Source organism: Lonchura striata, chromosome 4 (genome assembly GCF_050655825.1).
Source record: "Lonchura striata isolate lonStrDom1 chromosome 4, ASM5065582v1, whole genome shotgun sequence".
Classification (NCBI taxonomy): domain Eukaryota; kingdom Metazoa; phylum Chordata; class Aves; order Passeriformes; family Estrildidae; genus Lonchura; species Lonchura striata.
Window position 1 is genome coordinate 26,591,333 of NC_140706.1, and position 19,706 is coordinate 26,611,038.

Genomic DNA, 19,706 nt, shown 5'->3' on the forward strand with positions numbered 1-19,706 from the left:
TCCATTCAATTGCTTACAACTTCTCTTTAGGCAATGGTATGCCTGGTAAAGACTGTGAAGTCCATCTAATCACTTTATATTAGAAAGTTGCTGCAAGACAAGACGAAAGAAAGAGTAATTAAAATTAAATTTCACGACAATTAAGAGGAACATGGAGTTCATTCATCTGTGATAAGTTAAAAGGAGATAGAAAATCTTATTAAGGGATGTCCTTGGAAAATTACAGTCTTAAAAAAACATCCCAGAACATTTTTATATTTGCTTTCCACGCATTTAAATAAATGCCTTTCTACATAAAGAAAATCTTATCTGTCATACCAGAGATGCCTGCATCTTATGTGAAACAAAAGCATAATTTCTCCACTTCCCAAATTCTCTAATTATGAAATATTTTCAAATTAAATAAAAATTGATCAAAAATCAAGTAGAAACTCACACAAATTTTCTGGTGAATCAAATATAGAAATAGATTCACACCTACGTCCCTAGCAATAGCAACTTATTTATTGGTGCTATATGCCAATTAAAATAAGTTAGTATTATTATCTCATTTATATTTTCTATTTGTTATTTTTTAGTTCATATCAGTTACTCATACTCAACGGTTAAATCCTCTTTAAAAGGAAAAGGCAAATTTTTAATGTTAGGGAGATAAGTAAAAATAATTAAATAGTAGTTTAGGAAAATAAAAAATATACTGTTAAAGCTGAGAATATTCTGTAGATGTTTTTATTTTGGCTACATCCCGACATAGTGAGTTTAAGAGAGAGAGATATTCAGGCAGTGTCTCTAAATGCAGTAGCTCCCAAAGCAGGGTTTTCCTATGCATTAACCTTACAGCAGAAGCTGGTACCAAAACAGAACCTACCAAGGCACGAATGTAGAATCAGTCTACCCAAAAGAAAGCTGGGAGTTGGTAATCTGGCAGACAGATTTTTCTCAGAACAACTGAAATGCACGATACATCTTCTAAACTCAACAAAGTAGTAGAAATAGAATGAAAATCTAGGCTAATTACACACATGGAGAATTCGCTCACAGCAAATTCTTGGTCCAATGTTGCATTGCTATTTTTCTCAGAACCTTCTTGCAATGGCTCTCAAGCCATTTTATACAGTGGATACTGTATAAAATGCAACCAGCTGTCCTCCAGTTTAACCCTTATGAAGTCCTTACAACATGAATGGTGCTTATGGGGTGTACAGTCTGTGAGACCAATTTGTTGTTAACAGTCAATACAGGACAAGGGAGCTTAGAAGGTGCAAGCAACTTTCTCCTCAGAGGTCTGCCTCTGAAAGAAAAGGCAAATTAATAACTGAGAAACTTGCATGTATCAAAAAATGATCAGGCTTACCACTAAAGAAACAGTTAATTCAAACAGACCATTGTCAAAAGAGTCAAAAGACCAGAAACCAAAGTCACCACCAGATAAAATCCTGCAACTGCTGTGAAAAAAGCAAATAAATGTATTTTTATGCCACTATTTACTATCCATAAAGAAATCCCTACATTAAGAAAGGGAAGTTAAAAAAGCGGGGGGTTGTGGGGAGGGAGGGGCTATTTCTCTGAGATTAACTCTGTGTCAACTCTGGGCCCTTGAAAGACTGCCAGCTGTCCGGGCGTACATATTTTACCACTGAAGTATGCTTTTGTTTCAGGGCGGTTGAGACCCCCAAAATGATGTAATCCCCAGCGGAAGACTGACAAGCTTTGAGATATTCCAAAACACAGATGACAGACGAAATAGCAAGTAATCAGTGCAACTATATGGGATATTTTCTTGTGAGAATCCAACAACACAAACCTAATGCACAGATAACAGCGTTGCTTTGAGCAAACCTGGAGCAGAGCATCACAAAGATTTCTGCAAAGAAGAAATCATTCAAGGAGGACAATTATCTACATGGGTGGAAGGAAGAAAGACAGAGGGGAACATATGCCTTTCATAATTAGGGGCCTGATCATACTGTAGCCGAAAGGGATTTTTTACATTTTAAATTTGATTACATTTCAGAACGAAGCACACTAATTGGTATTTGTGCAGTCTGTTTGAAGAGAACTTCATCTACTTAGGGAGGGGGAAAAAATAACAAAAACCAGTGACCTTCCTCCCATCTATGTTTAATATCTAGTTCTTTTGCCTGAAGTATTCATGGTTTCCCTTCAATTACTGAAGCTATCTCTGGGAATAAGTGCTTTATGACTCATTGCAGTTTATCTCCAGAAAACCAGGAAAGAGATACTAGCAAAATATACTAGAATCAAATAGATATTAAATCCAACAATCACAACTGCTACAAGGAAAAACAAATCAAACCAGTCCATCCATCACTATAAATAAGAGACTGGAAGAAATTATTTGCACAGGCAACACCCAAGATGGCACCTTAAACTCAGGGCCATCGAGAGAGTTAATTAAAGAAGGGATATGTGCATTGAAAAATGCAGAATGCCCCACTCACTACAAAATCAAAGGCATGATGCATTTCCAGTTCCTGTCTATCTGCCAGAAACACTGTGTTGAGGGAGAAAATGGTAAATTGGCATGACAAATAAAAGCAAAAGTAACAAATAATGTCTCATAAAACTTGTAAATAAGTATATATTACCACATATATATAGTATTCTTTCTCAAATACATGCCAGACAAATGCATATTTCCTGTCTAAGCCAAAGAACTGAAAAGTAACCATCATAAACATAACTTAGGGGCCATGAACTCAAAGTAAAATATCCAGACCATTGGACAATGACAGTGTTGGTAAAAGGAGATGCATTTCCTAAATATAAGATAAACTTCCAATATAAGAGTATTTCTGAAGAAAAATGGTTTTACAGAATGTAAAGGCAAGAAAAAGGCAAAAATGAATAATTATGAACAGAAACAAAGCAACACCCAAACTTTGCAACCTGACCTTTGTTGATGAAAGGGCAGACTGTGCACTCACTGCCACCATTCTGCTGGGCAGGGATGCCTGCTCCGTAAGTACAAAACCAGCTTGGTGAAGAATGGTTCCCACAGCTCTTCTTTGGAAATGGAGGGACAGGTACTTCCTAATGCTGGTTCAAGACACCTAACTAAACAAAATGAGTCATACCCTCAAAAAGGCCTTTCTGTGTGCTGTATAAAGGCAGACAGACAAACAGACAGACAGACAATGTTCCTGTTTTAAACCTGCCTTGAAGTAAGGTGACAGGAACAAACCCAATATTCTTCACTTTCATTCCTGGTCAATACAAGTAAATGTTTTGGGGTCCCAATGTAGGATGGAGTTAACATAGAGAGTTTTAGAAAGCTATAAAAAAATAAGCATGTCTTTGTTTAATTTTATTTTTTTTTTCCTTTTTTAAAAAAAAAATCATAACCAGTTGTGGATGGAACTGTCCTAAATAGCTTATTCTGGAGAACATGAGTGGGATGGTAAGAACATGGCATTTTCACCTGGTCACTGAAGTCTCCTCACAATAAATGTCTGACCTGAAATTAGGAATAACAAAGACAAAGACGATACTTCACCTACATGAACGCAGCAAGGGTACAAGACAGCCTGCAGGTGGGAGTCTGGGGAAACCAATGCCAAACTTTAGGAGAAGGTAAATGTGGAAATCGTTAAAATCAGAAGGTTTTGGGCAAGTTGCAAAAGGCAGGCCTGAGACAGCAGAACTGTGATTAGAGCTAAGCAGTAGCCATAAAAGTTGTAAGCAGAAAAATTATACAAGAAGTAGAAAGTAAGGACAAATAGAACAATGTGAGTGTATTAACGCTTGGCTAGAGTAAGTCCCTAAGTTACAGAAAAGCATATTTAGCAAGATATTAGGAAGTTCTAAGCTTAATCATGGAGCTCTGTACATTGTATCTTAAGGCTTGCAAGCAAGTATTGTATTCAAAAGAAGCAAGCATTGTTTTAACCAAAGGTACGTGTGTGTATAGTGGTTGGATAGAACTACTGTCAATATGCTTTTGCTTTGTGTGATTGGTCAAAGAACTTTTAAAGCTTGGGATGTGAGCTGCTGGCATCTTCCCATTGTCACAACCACGTAATGAGACTGATGCTAGAAAACAGACAGCTCGAGACGCGTTCCTCGGCAGTCCTGTCCTGTTCATGATTTGTACATAGTCCCCTGGCTCGCAATAGTAAACAAAAAAGCAAGTGTAACAAGGAGCTAAGGGCTGGATACATGTGGGTGATGGAGACAGAGACAGCTGGCTGGAAATGGGGGCAGATGAAAAAACAGATGGACAGGGAAGCATATGAGATGGATGGCAGAGGAAAAGAGTTGTGGCATGAAGCCACAGAAGAAGCTAAAGGAATATAGGCAGAAAATCACAAATTGAATTAATTCTTCATAAACCTCAGGGCTCTGTGGCTGTCAAATACCTGCAAAGCCTAGGTGGTATATTTACCTGCTGGTAAACATTTGGTCCATTTGGAAGACAAAGAAAACAACCTGCTATTGCATTGATTACTTCACTAGTTCAAGCAGCAGACAGCTATGATGTGCAGACAAATTATTTGAACTTGCAGTAAAATAAGTATCATTCTCTACAGCCAAAATGTTGTTTCAGCTTTTGAGAATTTTGTTTGCTTACTTCAGAAATTATGTGGAAAGCATCAAAGGAACAATGGTGAGTTCATGAAGGCAAGTGCTCAAAAGTTAACAAATGCCAGAAGTACAGCCCCTCAGCATGAACAACATTAAGATGCAGAAGCAATCAATTAGCCCCTATTACTTCTTCTGCACAGGATTTCTTCTTAGTGCACAGGACTGTCAGGAATGTGGGCAGAGTATGAAGAAGATGACAGAAAGGTGCAAAAGAAGAAGAAACTGAGGAGTTTGTTTCACTTCCTCTGACTCCCAGGTCTCACCTGCTGTTAGGTAAGGCTATTGGAGGTATGGCTTTTTCCAAATTTTTGTTAGGCTTTTTTCTTTTGCACCTCCAGTCTAATAAAGATAACATATCTCCTTTAAGATAACACAAGAATGCTTCTGCCATTTCTATATATTCTCCAACTGTTCAACATTTTAAGAGAAGAAAGTCAGAATTCTCCCTGGGATCCTGGCATATCTCTGGGGAGCTTTCTGGTACAGGCATGCTGAGATTCAGTAACAGCCTGGGAAAGAAGATGTCATCTAGGAAGCACAGCTTGGTGAACTAGCAGCATCACCTCTCTGTGGCTATAAGCGGACCCCAAAGATTGTGTTATAACTCATTCTACCTCTCTCTCTCTCTGCTATTTTTTTAAGGTCTTGGTGGCTACATCAATACACATGGTGTACATAGATCTGTAGAACAAATATACATAGGCAGTACCAGAAACAAAAGCCTTAAGGAGATTTGAATCAACAAGGAACATTCAGACATTATATCCACACATTCCACACTTTAACACAAACCCAGGCAAGTCAAATTCCTTATTTGTATTGTTTTTCCCCAGTTAAATTTGTCTAATTGGTTGTGACTGGCTGTTGCCACCTCTCATCAGGCAACGACTTTCAGAATGTTTATTTTAATGAACAAAGTGGGAAAGTAAGAGGGAATGAGACATCTGGTACTAAACTAGCCTTAGTGATGCACTTGGCTTTTTAAAATTGTGTACAACACAAACATCATTCTGTTATTTACACCGAACTCTCCATTAAAAAAGCCTCCTCAGTCCAATTTTACAAACATTACTTTCCTTGCCTGACAAAATGATGTCTGTGAAAGGGGAGGAATGAAAGAAATCCTTAGGCTATGATCTCTGAGCTTTCCTGTCTTGACAGACCACAGTCCCAGTGTCTGCAAACGAGAGCAGAAGGGTCACAGCAAAATGTAACTTGACCTCAACTTTAACTACAAGAGGTGACATTTACTCAACTATAAAATTTAAAACTAAACAAGAACAAATAGGGAGAAAGGACTATAAGAGTGCCTTCCCCATGCTGATTTAAAATTCAAGACTGTGAAAGATCTGCTTGTTAGTTATTTCTTAGTAGAGCATGAGTACACATGAAGAGATTCGTGAGAAAGTACTGATTTAATAAGGTAGAGTTTTTGAATTTCTGTAACACAGGACAATACTTGAAGATTATTGAAAATGCAAATGGTAGTTGCACTACAATATTTCTAAAAAAGGTGTTTAATTTTTATTTTAATTTTAATTTTTATGTGGAAAAAAGTTTCATTAGACAAGGTTGACAATGAAAATATTTAATCCTGCTTATCCCCTTAAGTCAGAATTGATCCATAGACAACACCAAAACAGTTTGATCCACCCCTTAAACTTCACCTTAAGATGTTGCAAACACAAGGAGAAATATATGTTTTCACACCAATTTATATAAAAGCAGAACCTAACACTTAAAATATTGTGTATATGTGAAAGTATGTAAGAAAGTAAATAATCTTGACTAAAATGAGCAGTTGAACAGACGTCCAGAGCCAAAATCCACAAGTCTTCAAAATCTTGAGATGAAGAGAGGAAAGTCAGGATATGCTGAGTGAACTGCATGGGCAAGTGATGCATGTTTCAGCCACAATTCTCTGAGCTATTTATTAAATTCTAGAAATTCTTTTAAATGTGATTTTTCTAGTCCTGGTTCTTCTGTTGCGATGGTAAGATGACCAACACAACAACAGTGTTGCAAGATAAAAGATTGCTTGGTTATTGCCCATTATTCAAAAAGATTTCTTTGGTTTAACACTGTGGTATGGCAGAACTCCATTTATGCATGGGCTTGACTCCTTCTTGAAATACTGGATTTCCACATATTGCACTATCATTACAATATATGGAGATGGTTGGAGATTGTTAACATGACATATATAGGCTGTCCAAAATTCAAAGAACAGCATTCACCTCTGATAAAATCTCATGGTTTCAAGAGAATTACCACCACCACTGAGCTAAATAAAATAACTAGAAATATCTAAAGATGGCAATTATTCCTCCTTGCCTCTGCAGAGGCAATGCTGTCTGTCCTTGGGCCATCAGATCCAGCACACATCATGCATTTAAAATAGCAAATTGACAAGAATTAGAATGGAATACTTAGAAATTCTTACAAGAAAGCACTCAAATGAATCAAGGGAAAATTTGCAGTCTACAGCAAATACTTTAACATTTGTGTCTGTATACAAAAGAAAAACAACCCTAAAACAATCTCACTAGTTTTCTGTCATATGGGTGATGACTAACAAATCTTTCTTTTTGTTTTGACAGTTATTTAATACTTCACAATTTTTGGTTTCCTAGGCTGGGTGTGCTCTCCAAAACAGCAAGATTTACTCATCATTTTACAACATGATGTCCAAACTGGAAGTTTGACAAGGAAGTGACTTGTATGAAAAGAAGAAAAAAATTATTTAACCATGCCAAATACATACGGAAGTACCTTTTAAAAAGGTGCCTAATTCTAAAGATGCTTCAGTTTTCATTTTATGCTTGAAGCAAAGACATATATGATACTAGAAGCATCTTCTACATGCTATTGAAATTGCATGATGAAAAATAATATAAATCATTAATGAAAATTGCAGGGTATCAGTTTCCTGTTGCAGCTGGCTGTCTGCTAAGTTGGCAGCAAGACACTGGCCTGTGGAGCTGCAGGCATATGTCTCATGTTAAAAAAAGAAAAAAAAGACTTCATGTAATAAACACATCAATGAAAATTACTATCCAGTTTGAAACCAACTGAGAGCAGGTGTTGAAGACAAAATAAACAGACAACATATAAAAAGGTTAAAAAAAAATCCCCAACGCCACTGGCCTTCCATTGGGATTGTCTCTTACCATAGATTTTAATGTACATCATGAAATCCAAACAAAATATACCTGCATGTGTAGAAAGCAACCAGATTTTCTCATGTTTAGGACCATTGCTCTTTAACAGTAATATTTAAGTTATGCCTGAAGTTTTTAAAACCTATAAAAAATATGCCTATGCAAATGTAGATATAAATTAATCTAGAAAACGACTGCAATTTGTCTTTCAAACAATTCACTAGAAACCCTTCATACTTCCCAGTTGAAAAATAGGCCAGGAATCCTCCCAAGCAAAGGCCTGCAATTGATTTGGCTCAATTGATTTGGCTCACTTATCTTCCAGTTGTAATCCACAGATTTTGAACAGAAATGAGAAAACCCTTTAGGAAGGTCACAGCAGAAAGGTACTGTGGTCTTGGAGAGCTCAAGAATCCTAAGGTGAGCTGATGAAATGTAGGCTACGTGCATCAGCTGAAGCAGAGCAGGTCATTGCTTCAGTGCATACCCAATTTCTCCTTGTTTTTGCAGAGATCACAAAAATCCCCATGAATCCTTCTGAGTGTTGTGTAAATCAGATAAATCTCTTGGGACATGTGAAGTGACCTTGTTTTGCTCAATGTCAGCATGAAGCAAAGGACTGGGGTGTTGCAGCAGTGGCAGCATCTCAGGGTTCATTAATTGTGCCTGTTCCCCAGGCACCCCTCAGCTGGCCAGGGAGCAGCTTTGCTGTGGCTCTCCAGTGCTCCTGGCAGGGTGAAGGTCTGATCCACCACCACGTGCGACTGCTGGACCACGAGTGCCTTCCCCTGGCTCATGTCCAAAACACACAGAGAAACAGAGATACCAGGAGGTCATTTTACACACAGAGAGGGGTGTTTTAGATGTCTATAAAATCAGCTGGGGCAACAGGAAAAAAAGCTTTCTGAACATCCAACTTTCATTTCAGAATTGGGAAGAAAATGATCTGGATTTTCTCTAGCTGCAGTATTAATGCCTGCATGGTTGCCTGATGTTTGCACAGCCACAGCACACCACCATTTGCAGCTTCTCTCTCTATCACAGCAGATATGTATAGATAGCTCTACACAGATCATACTATGTGACATTTCTGGCATTTGTCTTCACTACGGAGCTGCAGGACTTGCAGGAAACTGAACAAAGATTACCCAAACAATGCAGCCTACTATCATGCACACAAACTAACCTCATGGAAAAAGATCTTCCCATTTCAAACCAGAGAGAAAAGCTGTCCCACTAACATTAGGCATGAGGATGGCTCTTTACATATTCAAGGACTAGGACTAGAAGAAGCTAATCAGTATTTCTGAGAGAAGCCTATTTGGACCTTCAAAATATTTAGCTATTTGATGTATTAAGGTATTCTCTCACCCTCTGTAACCCCTGTGAAATTTTAACATGAGCCATTTAGCTTATTGTGCTGGTTTGGACCAAGATACAGTTATTTTTCATCATAATATTTGGTATGAGTCTGGTTTGGATTTCTGCTGAAAATATGATTGATAAGAGATGGATATTTTAAGAGATGGATAGTTTAGTTACTGATGAGCAATGCTTACACAGAGTTCAAGGCCTTTTCTGCTCCTCACCTCACCCCAGCAGTCTTGGGATGCACAAGGAGCTTGAAAGGGGGGGAACGCAGCCAGGACAGCTGACCCCAACTGACCAAAGGGATATTTTAGATCATACGGAGTCATGCTCAGCATATAGAGTTGGGGGAAAAAGAAGGAAGGGAGGGCTGAGACATTTGGAAGGATAGCATTTTTCTTCCCAAGTCATTGCTACAGATAATGGACCCTGTTTTTCTGGGGATGGCTGCCCATGGGAAGTGGTGAATGAATTTCTTGCTTTGCTTTGCTTGTGCACACAGCTTTTGTTTTGCCTATTAAACTGTCTTTATGTCAACCCACAAGTTTTCTCCCTTTTACTCTTCTGATTCTCTTCCCCATCCCATGGGGGAGGAGTGAATGAGCAGAGGCTGCATGGGGCTGACAGGGGTTAAACCACAACACTTAGAATCTTTTGTTTTGGTAGGGAACAGATGCCTATTTACTAAATCTACTGGCACCAATTTCCACACACATGGATCAATTTTTAAATCTGAGTCCTCTACCCAGACGTGCAGGAACACCCCAGAAGGATCCAGCATTGATTACACATGGCTCTTGTTTTTTTGTGCAGATATTGCAAATACAGAGCTCCTGAAGTGTGAATGGGCAAAATGGAAATTCTTGAGAAGACTTGCAGACAGCACAGCTCATTAAGACTTCTCTAAACATTCAAAACAAAGAACTTTTAATTTATTGAATTATGTAATCTTTGCAAACTCAGAAAGGACAATATTAATTTTTTGTTCCTGTATTTCCCTAAATGATAGCAAGTAACAACTTGGTTGCAGATGTTTTAATTTTATTTTGAATAAATACAACCACTTATAGTTCCCAACATAAATATCTACGCTACACAGAAACACCAGATCAACCCTTTCTCTAATTTGTCTATTTGTTGCCATAATATGCTTCATTTTTTTACAAGTCACAACTATTTTTTTCCATCATTTCTGCTGGAAAACTCACAGATTACTTGGAAATAAGCTAGTATGCAAAGAAGGGGGTGGGTTAGACTTACAATGGACTAGTGCAAACTTTATTATCTTTACAGGAAACACTTGTTTTCTGTAAAAGCATGGAAATTTTAAAACCACGCAGAATTCACTCTTGGATTTTATGTTTTAAACAGTGGTTTATTTTTCTGTATGAATAAAAAAATCACCACCAGATACCTGAGCTATAGGTCTACTGTGAAGCTGGGAATACTCTCTCCTACACAAAACAAGTGGCACATTTAGTCTAAAGGGGATACAGTACAACTTCAGCCAATTTCATACCTACCTACCCACCCATAATATAGCCAGGTTGGGGAAATTGTTGCTCCAAACCAGCAGTTAAGTAAAGACCACAACCAAATAAAAGTGTGTACGTCTGTCCTTTGAGAGAACTGGCTTTCCCTGTCTAGGAATGCAAACATTTATTGCAAAATCAGGAGTGACTTTAGGATTAATGATACTTAGGCCACACTGGCATTAGCATGTAACTTCATTAATATGACACATCTTCCCCAAAAATCATGTGCTGAGGACAAGCAGAATCAGTTGAGAAGTGCCTAATCCAATATGGCAATGCCTGCACTCCACAGAATCTTGGAATCATAGAATCACAGAGTGATTTGACTTGGAAGAGACCCTCTAGTTCCAACCCTTCTGCCATGGGCAAGGAATCCCCCCCTGGCCCACCATCTTTATTCTGTTCTTTCAAATTTAACCCAAATCTATGAGAAAAGAGGAAGAAATAGCATCCAACCTCTCCTCTCACAACCAAAGATTCAGATCCATTTCCAGACAAATAAGAGACTTATGATTCCCAATCCCTAGACTTTTACACAGGTCAAAAAGGGTACAGTATAGGCTTCAGACAGCTTGTATTTCCTTTATGCAAGACTCTAGACACTAAAGAACTCTGCATTTCCACTTTGGTCTTTACTTAAAGAGTCCTCAGTTTGCTTTTCCCCCCTGCATTATATAACATACAGAGTTTAGAAAAAGCAAGAGAAAGGTCCAGAAATCCATTTTGTGATTAAAAATTCCTGTCACAAAAAAAGTTCCTGGCACAAAAGAGGAATTTTATTCCTATTACACCTGTGCTCAAGAGGATATAATTGATACAGCCCTACCAGGTGAGTTACTGCACACGGGCAGCACAGCCAGCTGCCTGTGCTGCGGCTGGGCTGGGGTCTCAGAGCACACCATGGAAAGCAGATCTGCTCTACACAGATCCCACAGAGACTTGCAGAAGAAAAAGAGAATGGCACAGCTGAAAAAATAGACTTTTATTGTTTTGTGGCTCTATTAGCATTACTTTTGCAGATGTTTGCATTTGCACACAGCCCTTCATAGACATTTAGAAAACTAGATGAACAGATAAGATGATAAATAAATATGCTATTTTGCAGCGTTGGTTTTGTTTTTTTTTCAAACAGCTGCCAAAAAGCCCCACCCTAAGGCTCCTAAACCTAGAATTCTGGGAAAAGCATCATTTTCCATTATGCTCTGGTCTATTCTTTTTCCCCTCCAATTTGTAACATTCTGCTGGAATCAGTGATGAAGAACATATGTTTGAGATAAATTACACCCAGGAGAAATCATGGAACTGTTACATTTAGTTTTATTACCCAAGGCATTAGGATACTCTAGCACTACAGTTATTATTTAACAGTTCCATCAAACAAGACACTGCTAATGTACTTTTATATTACTATGCATGCAAAAATTAGTATTGTATTTCTTCAAATTCAATGTGTGATTAATGCACTTCATTTTCATTTTACTTCACAGTTCCAGGATGTTTTTTAGTGCTTCAATGAAACAAGGTGTTACATAAATGAAGAATTCTATTGTACAAATATTTGGGAAAACATATGTTCAGGCAATAGTAAGGTTGAGTATCCTAACACTCAACAGCCAGGAAATTGGAAGGGCTTGTGCTTTTTACACAATAAAAGCCTGTGCAAGTGCTGCATCTTTAACATATTCTGCAGAGGGCTGTAACCTAGAGCACCTTAGGGAAACCTAGTGTGCCCAACGGGACAGACAGGCCCTGTCTCTGACAATTCCTTTCTTTGCACTGCTGGAAATACTAGTCCAGTTTCACTAGGTAACACCAAATAGCACAAATATGCCCTGTGCACCTGTGGGCTGCCTCTTTTGGGGGAGATTTGCACTAGCTCTGTGAGATAGTCACATAACTGGAGATTTCCTATAGGCATACACTCATACAAGCATCAATAAGTTTTCGTTTAACAAATATAACGGGAATAAAAGATAACCCATACAAACCTGACTAATGCTTTGGCTGATAATTTGATCTCAAAAGACAAGTCTTCTTTTAAAAGGTTTTGCATTGAATTTCTCAAGTGACTCTATGGGAACAACAAATAAAACCAAGAAAAACGTGTACTTGTCAAGACTGCACAACTTTCATGCTTTGCAGAAAAGAAGAAAGCAAATGACTGAGGCAGCAGTTAAGAGCCACAGTTAATTTAAATTTCAATTTAAATCAACCACAGAGCCTTAGTACAGTGTTGGGCCCAAGCTAAAACATCAGGCACCAGGTGTATCAGGAAGCAGAGCATAAAGTCCCCTCTGTTCAAAGACATGTAATCACTAATACCTCAAAATGTAATTTAATGACTTTCTGCTTCAAATTCCAAAATTATTCACAAAGCTGAGAGCACAAATCCACTTCATCAACTGCAAACTGGGAGCCAGAGAAAGTTACTTGCTGAATATCCTAAGAGTCTCACTTACTTTATTAGTGCTTTCTCATGTGAAGAATAACTGAAGCTATATTGTTCTAGTTCTCTGTGGTGTTCAGTCCACACAGTGAATGCAGCCATGGCTCATAGAAAATACACTATATAATCATGAAATTGAGGACTGTGTTACAATGTATACAGGAGTCAAATGATGGTAACATGGGAAAATTATTTACTGGCATTTCTCAATTTTGAAGTGCTTGGATTTGCAACCTATATATTATTACTTCTGTGTGCCTTTTTTTACAGGCAACAGTAAATTTTCCTATCTCTTGCTATAACTCAAGCTGTCCAATCATGGATTTCCAACAGGGTTTGAAACGTCATCCTAGAGGTGAGGAATGAGCCAGCAGGCAGTGTCTCTCAAATCCATCAAATCCATCCAATAATTGGCACAGTTTTCTCACCTGATCAATCCCTTAACATTGTTCCTATTATTTACCTTGATGGACAGGTGAAAATAAAAGACCGTGAGCATTTTACTTTGCTCTGATCATGAATGAATAAGCATTATTGAAATTTATTTTAGTCCAATTAAATTTTGTGGCCCCTTAAGAACAAAAAAAAGGTTTTCTTGTTTCTGACTTAAAAGTAAAATGAGGGCAAGAACGCTGTAGGTCTGGAACAAGATCTGTCCAGACTCGTGGCTGTTGCTAACTTGCAGACCTGTGCTGACTTTGTGAAAATATGCCAACCTGCATCTGTTAAAAGGAATAGTCAGTTTGTAGTTCATAGATGTTCTGCTGGTAGCAGAATATGTATTGGCACTATATCTATGACAGTACAAAAAGGAGAAACTGTCACTGCTCTCTATTCCCTGACTTTCAGCCCTACTACAAAGAGAGTTTTGCTGTGCCTTTGAAGGAAAGCTTGTGGATGGTCCTTCAGTTCTGCCTTGCTTTGCCTCTCAAGTAGCAGACAAGCTCCCTGAGGTTCAGAGGGCAGCAGGCTGTAGAACAGGCCTGGCAAAACAGAGATCAAGGAGGAGTAGGTCTAAGGCTGGCCAAGCTTTATGTCTTCCCAATTCAACTGTACTGCAAATACAGCAAATTGCAAATTCAGCAAATTCCACTAGCACTGAAAGCAAATGGTTGGATAAATAAAGGCTTGAAAACTACCTATGGAGTATTCCTAGAAATTTCATGTGATACTTTGCTGTCAACATGATGTTTATTTCTGGTTATGACAATAGATGTTATTTTCCTTTGCCCTCTCCCATGGATAACTCAAAATAAATAAGATGTAAAACCAAAAAATGCTGAAGAACTAAAAAAGTATCAAGGAATAAGTACACAAAAAAGTATGTAATACTGTCACCTACTTGTGCAGATTGCACAGACTAAAACATCGATATGTAAGGATGTAAAGACTCAGCTTTGTGTTATGCAATTAATTTGATCACATAATAATGATGGGCTTGGTCTAAAACTACTTGTACTGGGTTTCTCTTCAGCTTTTCTTTGGTACATGGCTGAAGTTTTAGACACTTAAAATCTTCACGTACTTACATGAAGCACAATGAAGACAAGCTGACAAAACTGTGATTTAAAACGTCTTTGATTATCAGAGAAATGGAAAAATACGAAAACAGAGATTTAGAAATTACTGCATCGCATTCACTAGAAGAACCACTGAAGTTGTGAGGGAAGCACCATTTGGTGGACAAGATATGCAGTACCTACTGAAAAACAGGAATGCAAAAGCCTACAAGAAGCCTGGAACACTGTGGGCACTGTGGCCAGGAGGATTAAAATAACACCACAGTACAAATATGACTGAGTGACGCCATTCCCACCCTAAATCTTTTAACTACTACAGTATTTTACATACAAAGCAACAGCAGACCAGTGAGAACACACCTGTATTTTGAATTAGAAGTGTCCATAGGGAATAGTACCAGAATAACCAACGGCAGTATTATTCCACTTCCCTTGAGACTCCCCACTTAGGCCAATTCTTGGCAAATGCTTTCAGTTGTAAGCTCCTCTCAACATCTTCATGTATGTTCATATGCTCCCCAGCTCAAAGATGACCTGGTCAATGACCTACTCAGTATTACTAAATACTGAGAAAACTGATAGAATAAAGTGAGATCACTTCTGCCATGCTAAGCCACCCCTGAGCCACAGTTCATTCACTTAAAATTAAGTTTTTAACAATTATCTTTTTCTATAATGTGATACCAGCAACAAGAGGTTAGGGCCTTCCTATTCTGTGAGTGCTCACCTAAAAAAAAGGCTTAGCATGGTATTTTTAAAGGCTAATGTTCATGTTGTTTCAGCAAAAAGCTCAGTGTTGGTTTTAGACACATTTCTTCTTTAATGCCAGACAAGCCAGCTCCTCATATTCACAAAGCAACTGTGGTTCACTGAACATGTTTCCAGGATTAATTCTGACTTCCCAGGGTCAACTTTACACCAATCAATGAAAGAAATTGTGGAAAAGATTACCTTATGAAAACACACAAACTTAGCAAACTTTTAACAAAAAGAACAACTTGTAGAGCTTTCATCAGACTCAGCACTCTTCAAGGACAGCCTGTCAGCATTTGGCATACATGAACACAGGAGATGGAACAAATCTACAGGAAATCCTTGTGCTTACTCATGTACTCTCAGCACCACAGACAAGTCAAGCCATTTTTATGCACTTCTCCCAGTTCACACGTTCCCAGACATCCAATTTCTCACCACACAAGCAGAACCTTACCTGTAATATTCTGCAAGAGAGGAGATAGCTCTGGCTCATCACAAATTGCCTTGACAAGGGCCCTTTTCACCTCTTCTTCAGCTGTGTCAAGCTCTTTTCCACATTTGATTTCTCCAACCACAGAATATATGTATACCAGCAAAACAAGGAAGTCCTCACAGGCGTAATCATCTTTTGTCCTTTCGTTGTAAGACTTGATCATTGGCAATAACTGGTTCAAAACACTGGGCATTTCTGACTCACCAATAGTCTGGAAAACAGAAGGAAGGTTGTGTCACATTGCCTCCATAATGCTTGTAAGTTGGACCAGACATACTCCTGTGGCACATCATTCAATATTCACATTCTCAGTGGTCAGTAGATGGTCATGTGATTTATTAGCTGCTCAGGCAGCAAATTTATTAATTGTCTACAGTTTTTTTCTTAGGGAAGCAGCATGTTAGCACCTGAAAAGCCTTATGATTAGATCTTCTCCAAGTACCAGTATGATGAGAGCATCCATCCCTTGGTATGGGTAGAAATGGTACAAAGCACAAGGTCAAACACTTCTTCTAAATTTTAGGCTTCATCCTCAGGTCTGATTTTGTACATGAGCAAGGGTTTCAAAGCCCAGATTCCATTGACTTGCTGAGATCCACATCATGCAGGGCCAGCATTTAGATCCATTGTGCAGGTCTCTGCCACTCAGAACAGGCCAGTGATTAATTGTACCATCAAACTGCCACCCTCACTGCCCACAAACACCTGTGGATGAAACTTCTACAAGCTAATTTTCTGCTTTGGCTTAGGTGGGAACTCAGCAGCAGGATCAGGTGAGAGGTGGGAACACAGCAAGGCAAACAGGAGGAACACTGCTCTTGTAGGGGGAGGGAGGTGTGGGAGGAAAGAACAGTCTTCCTCGCCTGGTGGTATCAATTGCTCAGGTCCATCCAGGAGGTCTCCTGCAACACCAGTACCCTGCCCCTTGCCCTGTGATCACCTACAACATCCCCCTGTGAAAACCTGTGGGTCAGTTCATAGTGTACAGTGAAACATCAAATCTCTTGTAATATGAGGAGCCAAGTTTGCAGACATTTATTCTTGGTTGTTACTACAGGAACTTCACACAGACTAGTCATGGTAAATAGGCACCACAGCCAACAATAAACCCTTTAAATTGATTCATAATAAGTAAATAAAATACAAATCAAACATACTAGGAAGATACACAAATTTATACAACAGCAAAACCATGCAATGGCTTTAAGAACACAGAAACTGAAAGCTTTATCTCCTGGTTTACTCCACACAAAACTTCAGGGGGTCTGGTTGAATTTTTAGTTGTTCTTTATCAGTCTTAGAAACACTAACAAGCTTATCATAAAGTGATTTTTATATGTATGGTGATCCACTAAAATCACAATCATTAAGAAAGCATTAATTACTTAAGCCCCAAGAAACTTTTTTCCAGGCTGTGCTATAAGAAACTACACTTCCATGGACTTTTGTACCCCACCCTGCTCTTGACATACAAGTTTTGCCATGGACCCATCTTTCCTAGGACTTCAGTGTGGTCAAATGTTATGTTTCCATTTGAATACATACCTTGGAGAAGAATTTTCCAACTATCCACTAAGTCTAAGAGTAAGTGCAACTGCAGACTTGAAGCAGCAAATTACAAAGCTGCAGTGGTCAAAAGCATGTGGGAGCCAAGAAGGAACACTGTGAAATCCAGGAGGGGTTGGCACCCTCAGTGTTTGGGCAGGGACTAAATCACATACACAGTATGTCCAAGCACTGCTCCACCCAGGAAGCAAATCCATGGTGTTTGGCACTGGTCTGGCATGTGCTGGTAACTGGGCCATCCTCGAAACAAGGCTGTTTGATTCCTGGATTTCAACTGAGCCCTGCCTAAATTCAGTATTACCACTGCTCTTCTGAAAAAGTGACACAAATAAATTCTCATCTGGATGCCAGTACAGCTCCTTTCAGATGCTAAGATGGAAAAAACAAAGCTTCAAGGAACTCAGAGGTATGCACCTATCATAAGGAAGCCATCTGCAATGAACAAAAGCCTAATCAGCCCTAAAAATCTAAGAAATCAAGATAAACCCACATGTGGAGTAATTCTGGAATAGATTATGAACTTCAGTCTGTATTAACCTGAATCCATTTTTATCAAGAGGCAAGATGTATGCCAGGTATTACTGAACATCATCTACTGGCACATCATCTATTGCCCTCCTCCCTTCCCAATACACAAATTCTACTTCACTCCATCTCTAAATGCATAGCATGCTGCTACACCAGCAAGATGAGTTCTTGAAAAAGCTGTATTTTGCATGCACAGATTAGCCACAGGCATGGAGCATTGAGGATGCCCATGGTTGTACAGAACAGTAGAGTGAGCAGTTCCTGCCTGAGGTTCATAGCTCCTGCAACTTACACATGTACAGCATCTTTGGCAAAATTTCAAACATACGTGATTAAAAAAAAAATCATGTCTAAACTTTCAAGGTGATTTACTGTAGGACAGGCTAAAACTCAACAACTTCAAGTAACAATTGCCACCTCTTATCTTCAAAGTAAAAATGAAAGAGGGAAAAAAAATTAAAGAGCTGTAATAAACCATTAATTTCAGAATGCACATAGGGTCTTTCTGGGGTATGAACTTCTCTGGAATGTTTCTCCCCTTATCTCTTGGGAAATGGCACCACAGAGGACTTCAAATGGAACTTCCAAGTTTTAGAGGCTATTTTGTCCAAACAGGGCAGTTGGACTGGACTGTGCGTGAAAAAAAAAGGGATTCACAACCTCACTGCAGAGCATGGCTCTACAGGGGGTGGGAAATTTGCCTCAAATAAAATCCACTGGCAGACTGTCATTATCTGGCCACCTCTCATGATTTAGAGGCTCCCTGCACCACCTAACAATCAATCAATTACCCTGATTGAACAGCCCTAGAACATGAGTTTTAAAAATGTAACTACCCATGACCCAAATTTCCTGCTGGTTATGTTGCCCTCAAGTTGGCCCCATTTGTCTATCATCAAGGGAGCCAATAAAAATAATAAAAACAAGTCAATTCAGAGCTTTCCAAAGACTGTATAAAAACATTAATGCTGCTTAATGCAGAGCCAGCTAAAAGGGCTCAAGTTCAAACACTTTCTGCTTGCTTGCATTGTTTGGACATTTTAATGCTCTAATCATACATTCCCCAGAATTCAGGGAGAGTTTGTGACAGATTTTTGTTGTTTTTTGTCTCTTTCATCCACCTTTAGTTATTTATCTTTAGAACTTAAGTGGTGAAATAATTTGATGTCCCTAAGGATAAATAAACTGATGTCAATTTGCTGATTTTTGCAAAAGGCCTGAATTTTGGCAGATGGAATAATAGTGAAGAAAGTACAAATAAATTTGGGGGCAGGGGGTTTAAATGCTGAACATGACATTGTGCTTCAAAAATCTTATTTAGAGTCTTATTTATAGGAGCTACAGGAATTAGGAGAAAGTGTAATAACCCAAGAAAAAATGTTTTGCAATTCTGTGAGAGACATTATGTTGAGTATTAAAAAACCCTGTAAGAATCTAAAGCCATGTGTATCATTAGACTTATTTTTCACAATAGAAAAAAGAGTGAGTTTGGGAGCAAGAGAAGACAAGGGTCAGAATTTACTTGAATTAACACGCATCCGTGACAAAACTTAGAAGAGAACTGAGCACTGTAACCCCTGTGCTTCCAGCCTAGTGTCCTCAACTCGTAATTAAAAATATTAAAACAAAAATCAACTTCAACCAAGTGGAATTTATTTTCTTTAAATTCTAGGAGGAAGGAGGAGATAAATCTTGAAAGACTACCTCAGTATGTTAATATTCTAGTGG

General features: G+C 38.6%; 1 protein-coding gene across 4 annotated transcripts in view; it reads right to left on the reverse strand.

Annotated features, from left to right (window-relative positions):
* Window positions 1-19,706, reverse strand: part of SCFD2 (sec1 family domain containing 2) — a 188,979-nt gene that overhangs the window by 92,942 nt on the left and 76,331 nt on the right. For all 4 annotated transcript variants that reach the window (XM_085578609.1, XM_021555815.3, XM_085578608.1 and 1 more), the window contains exon 5: window positions 15,846-16,095. In XM_085578609.1, coding sequence (XP_085434735.1) covers window positions 15,846-16,095 — 250 coding nt within the window. The remainder of the gene's footprint in view (window positions 1-15,845; window positions 16,096-19,706) is intronic.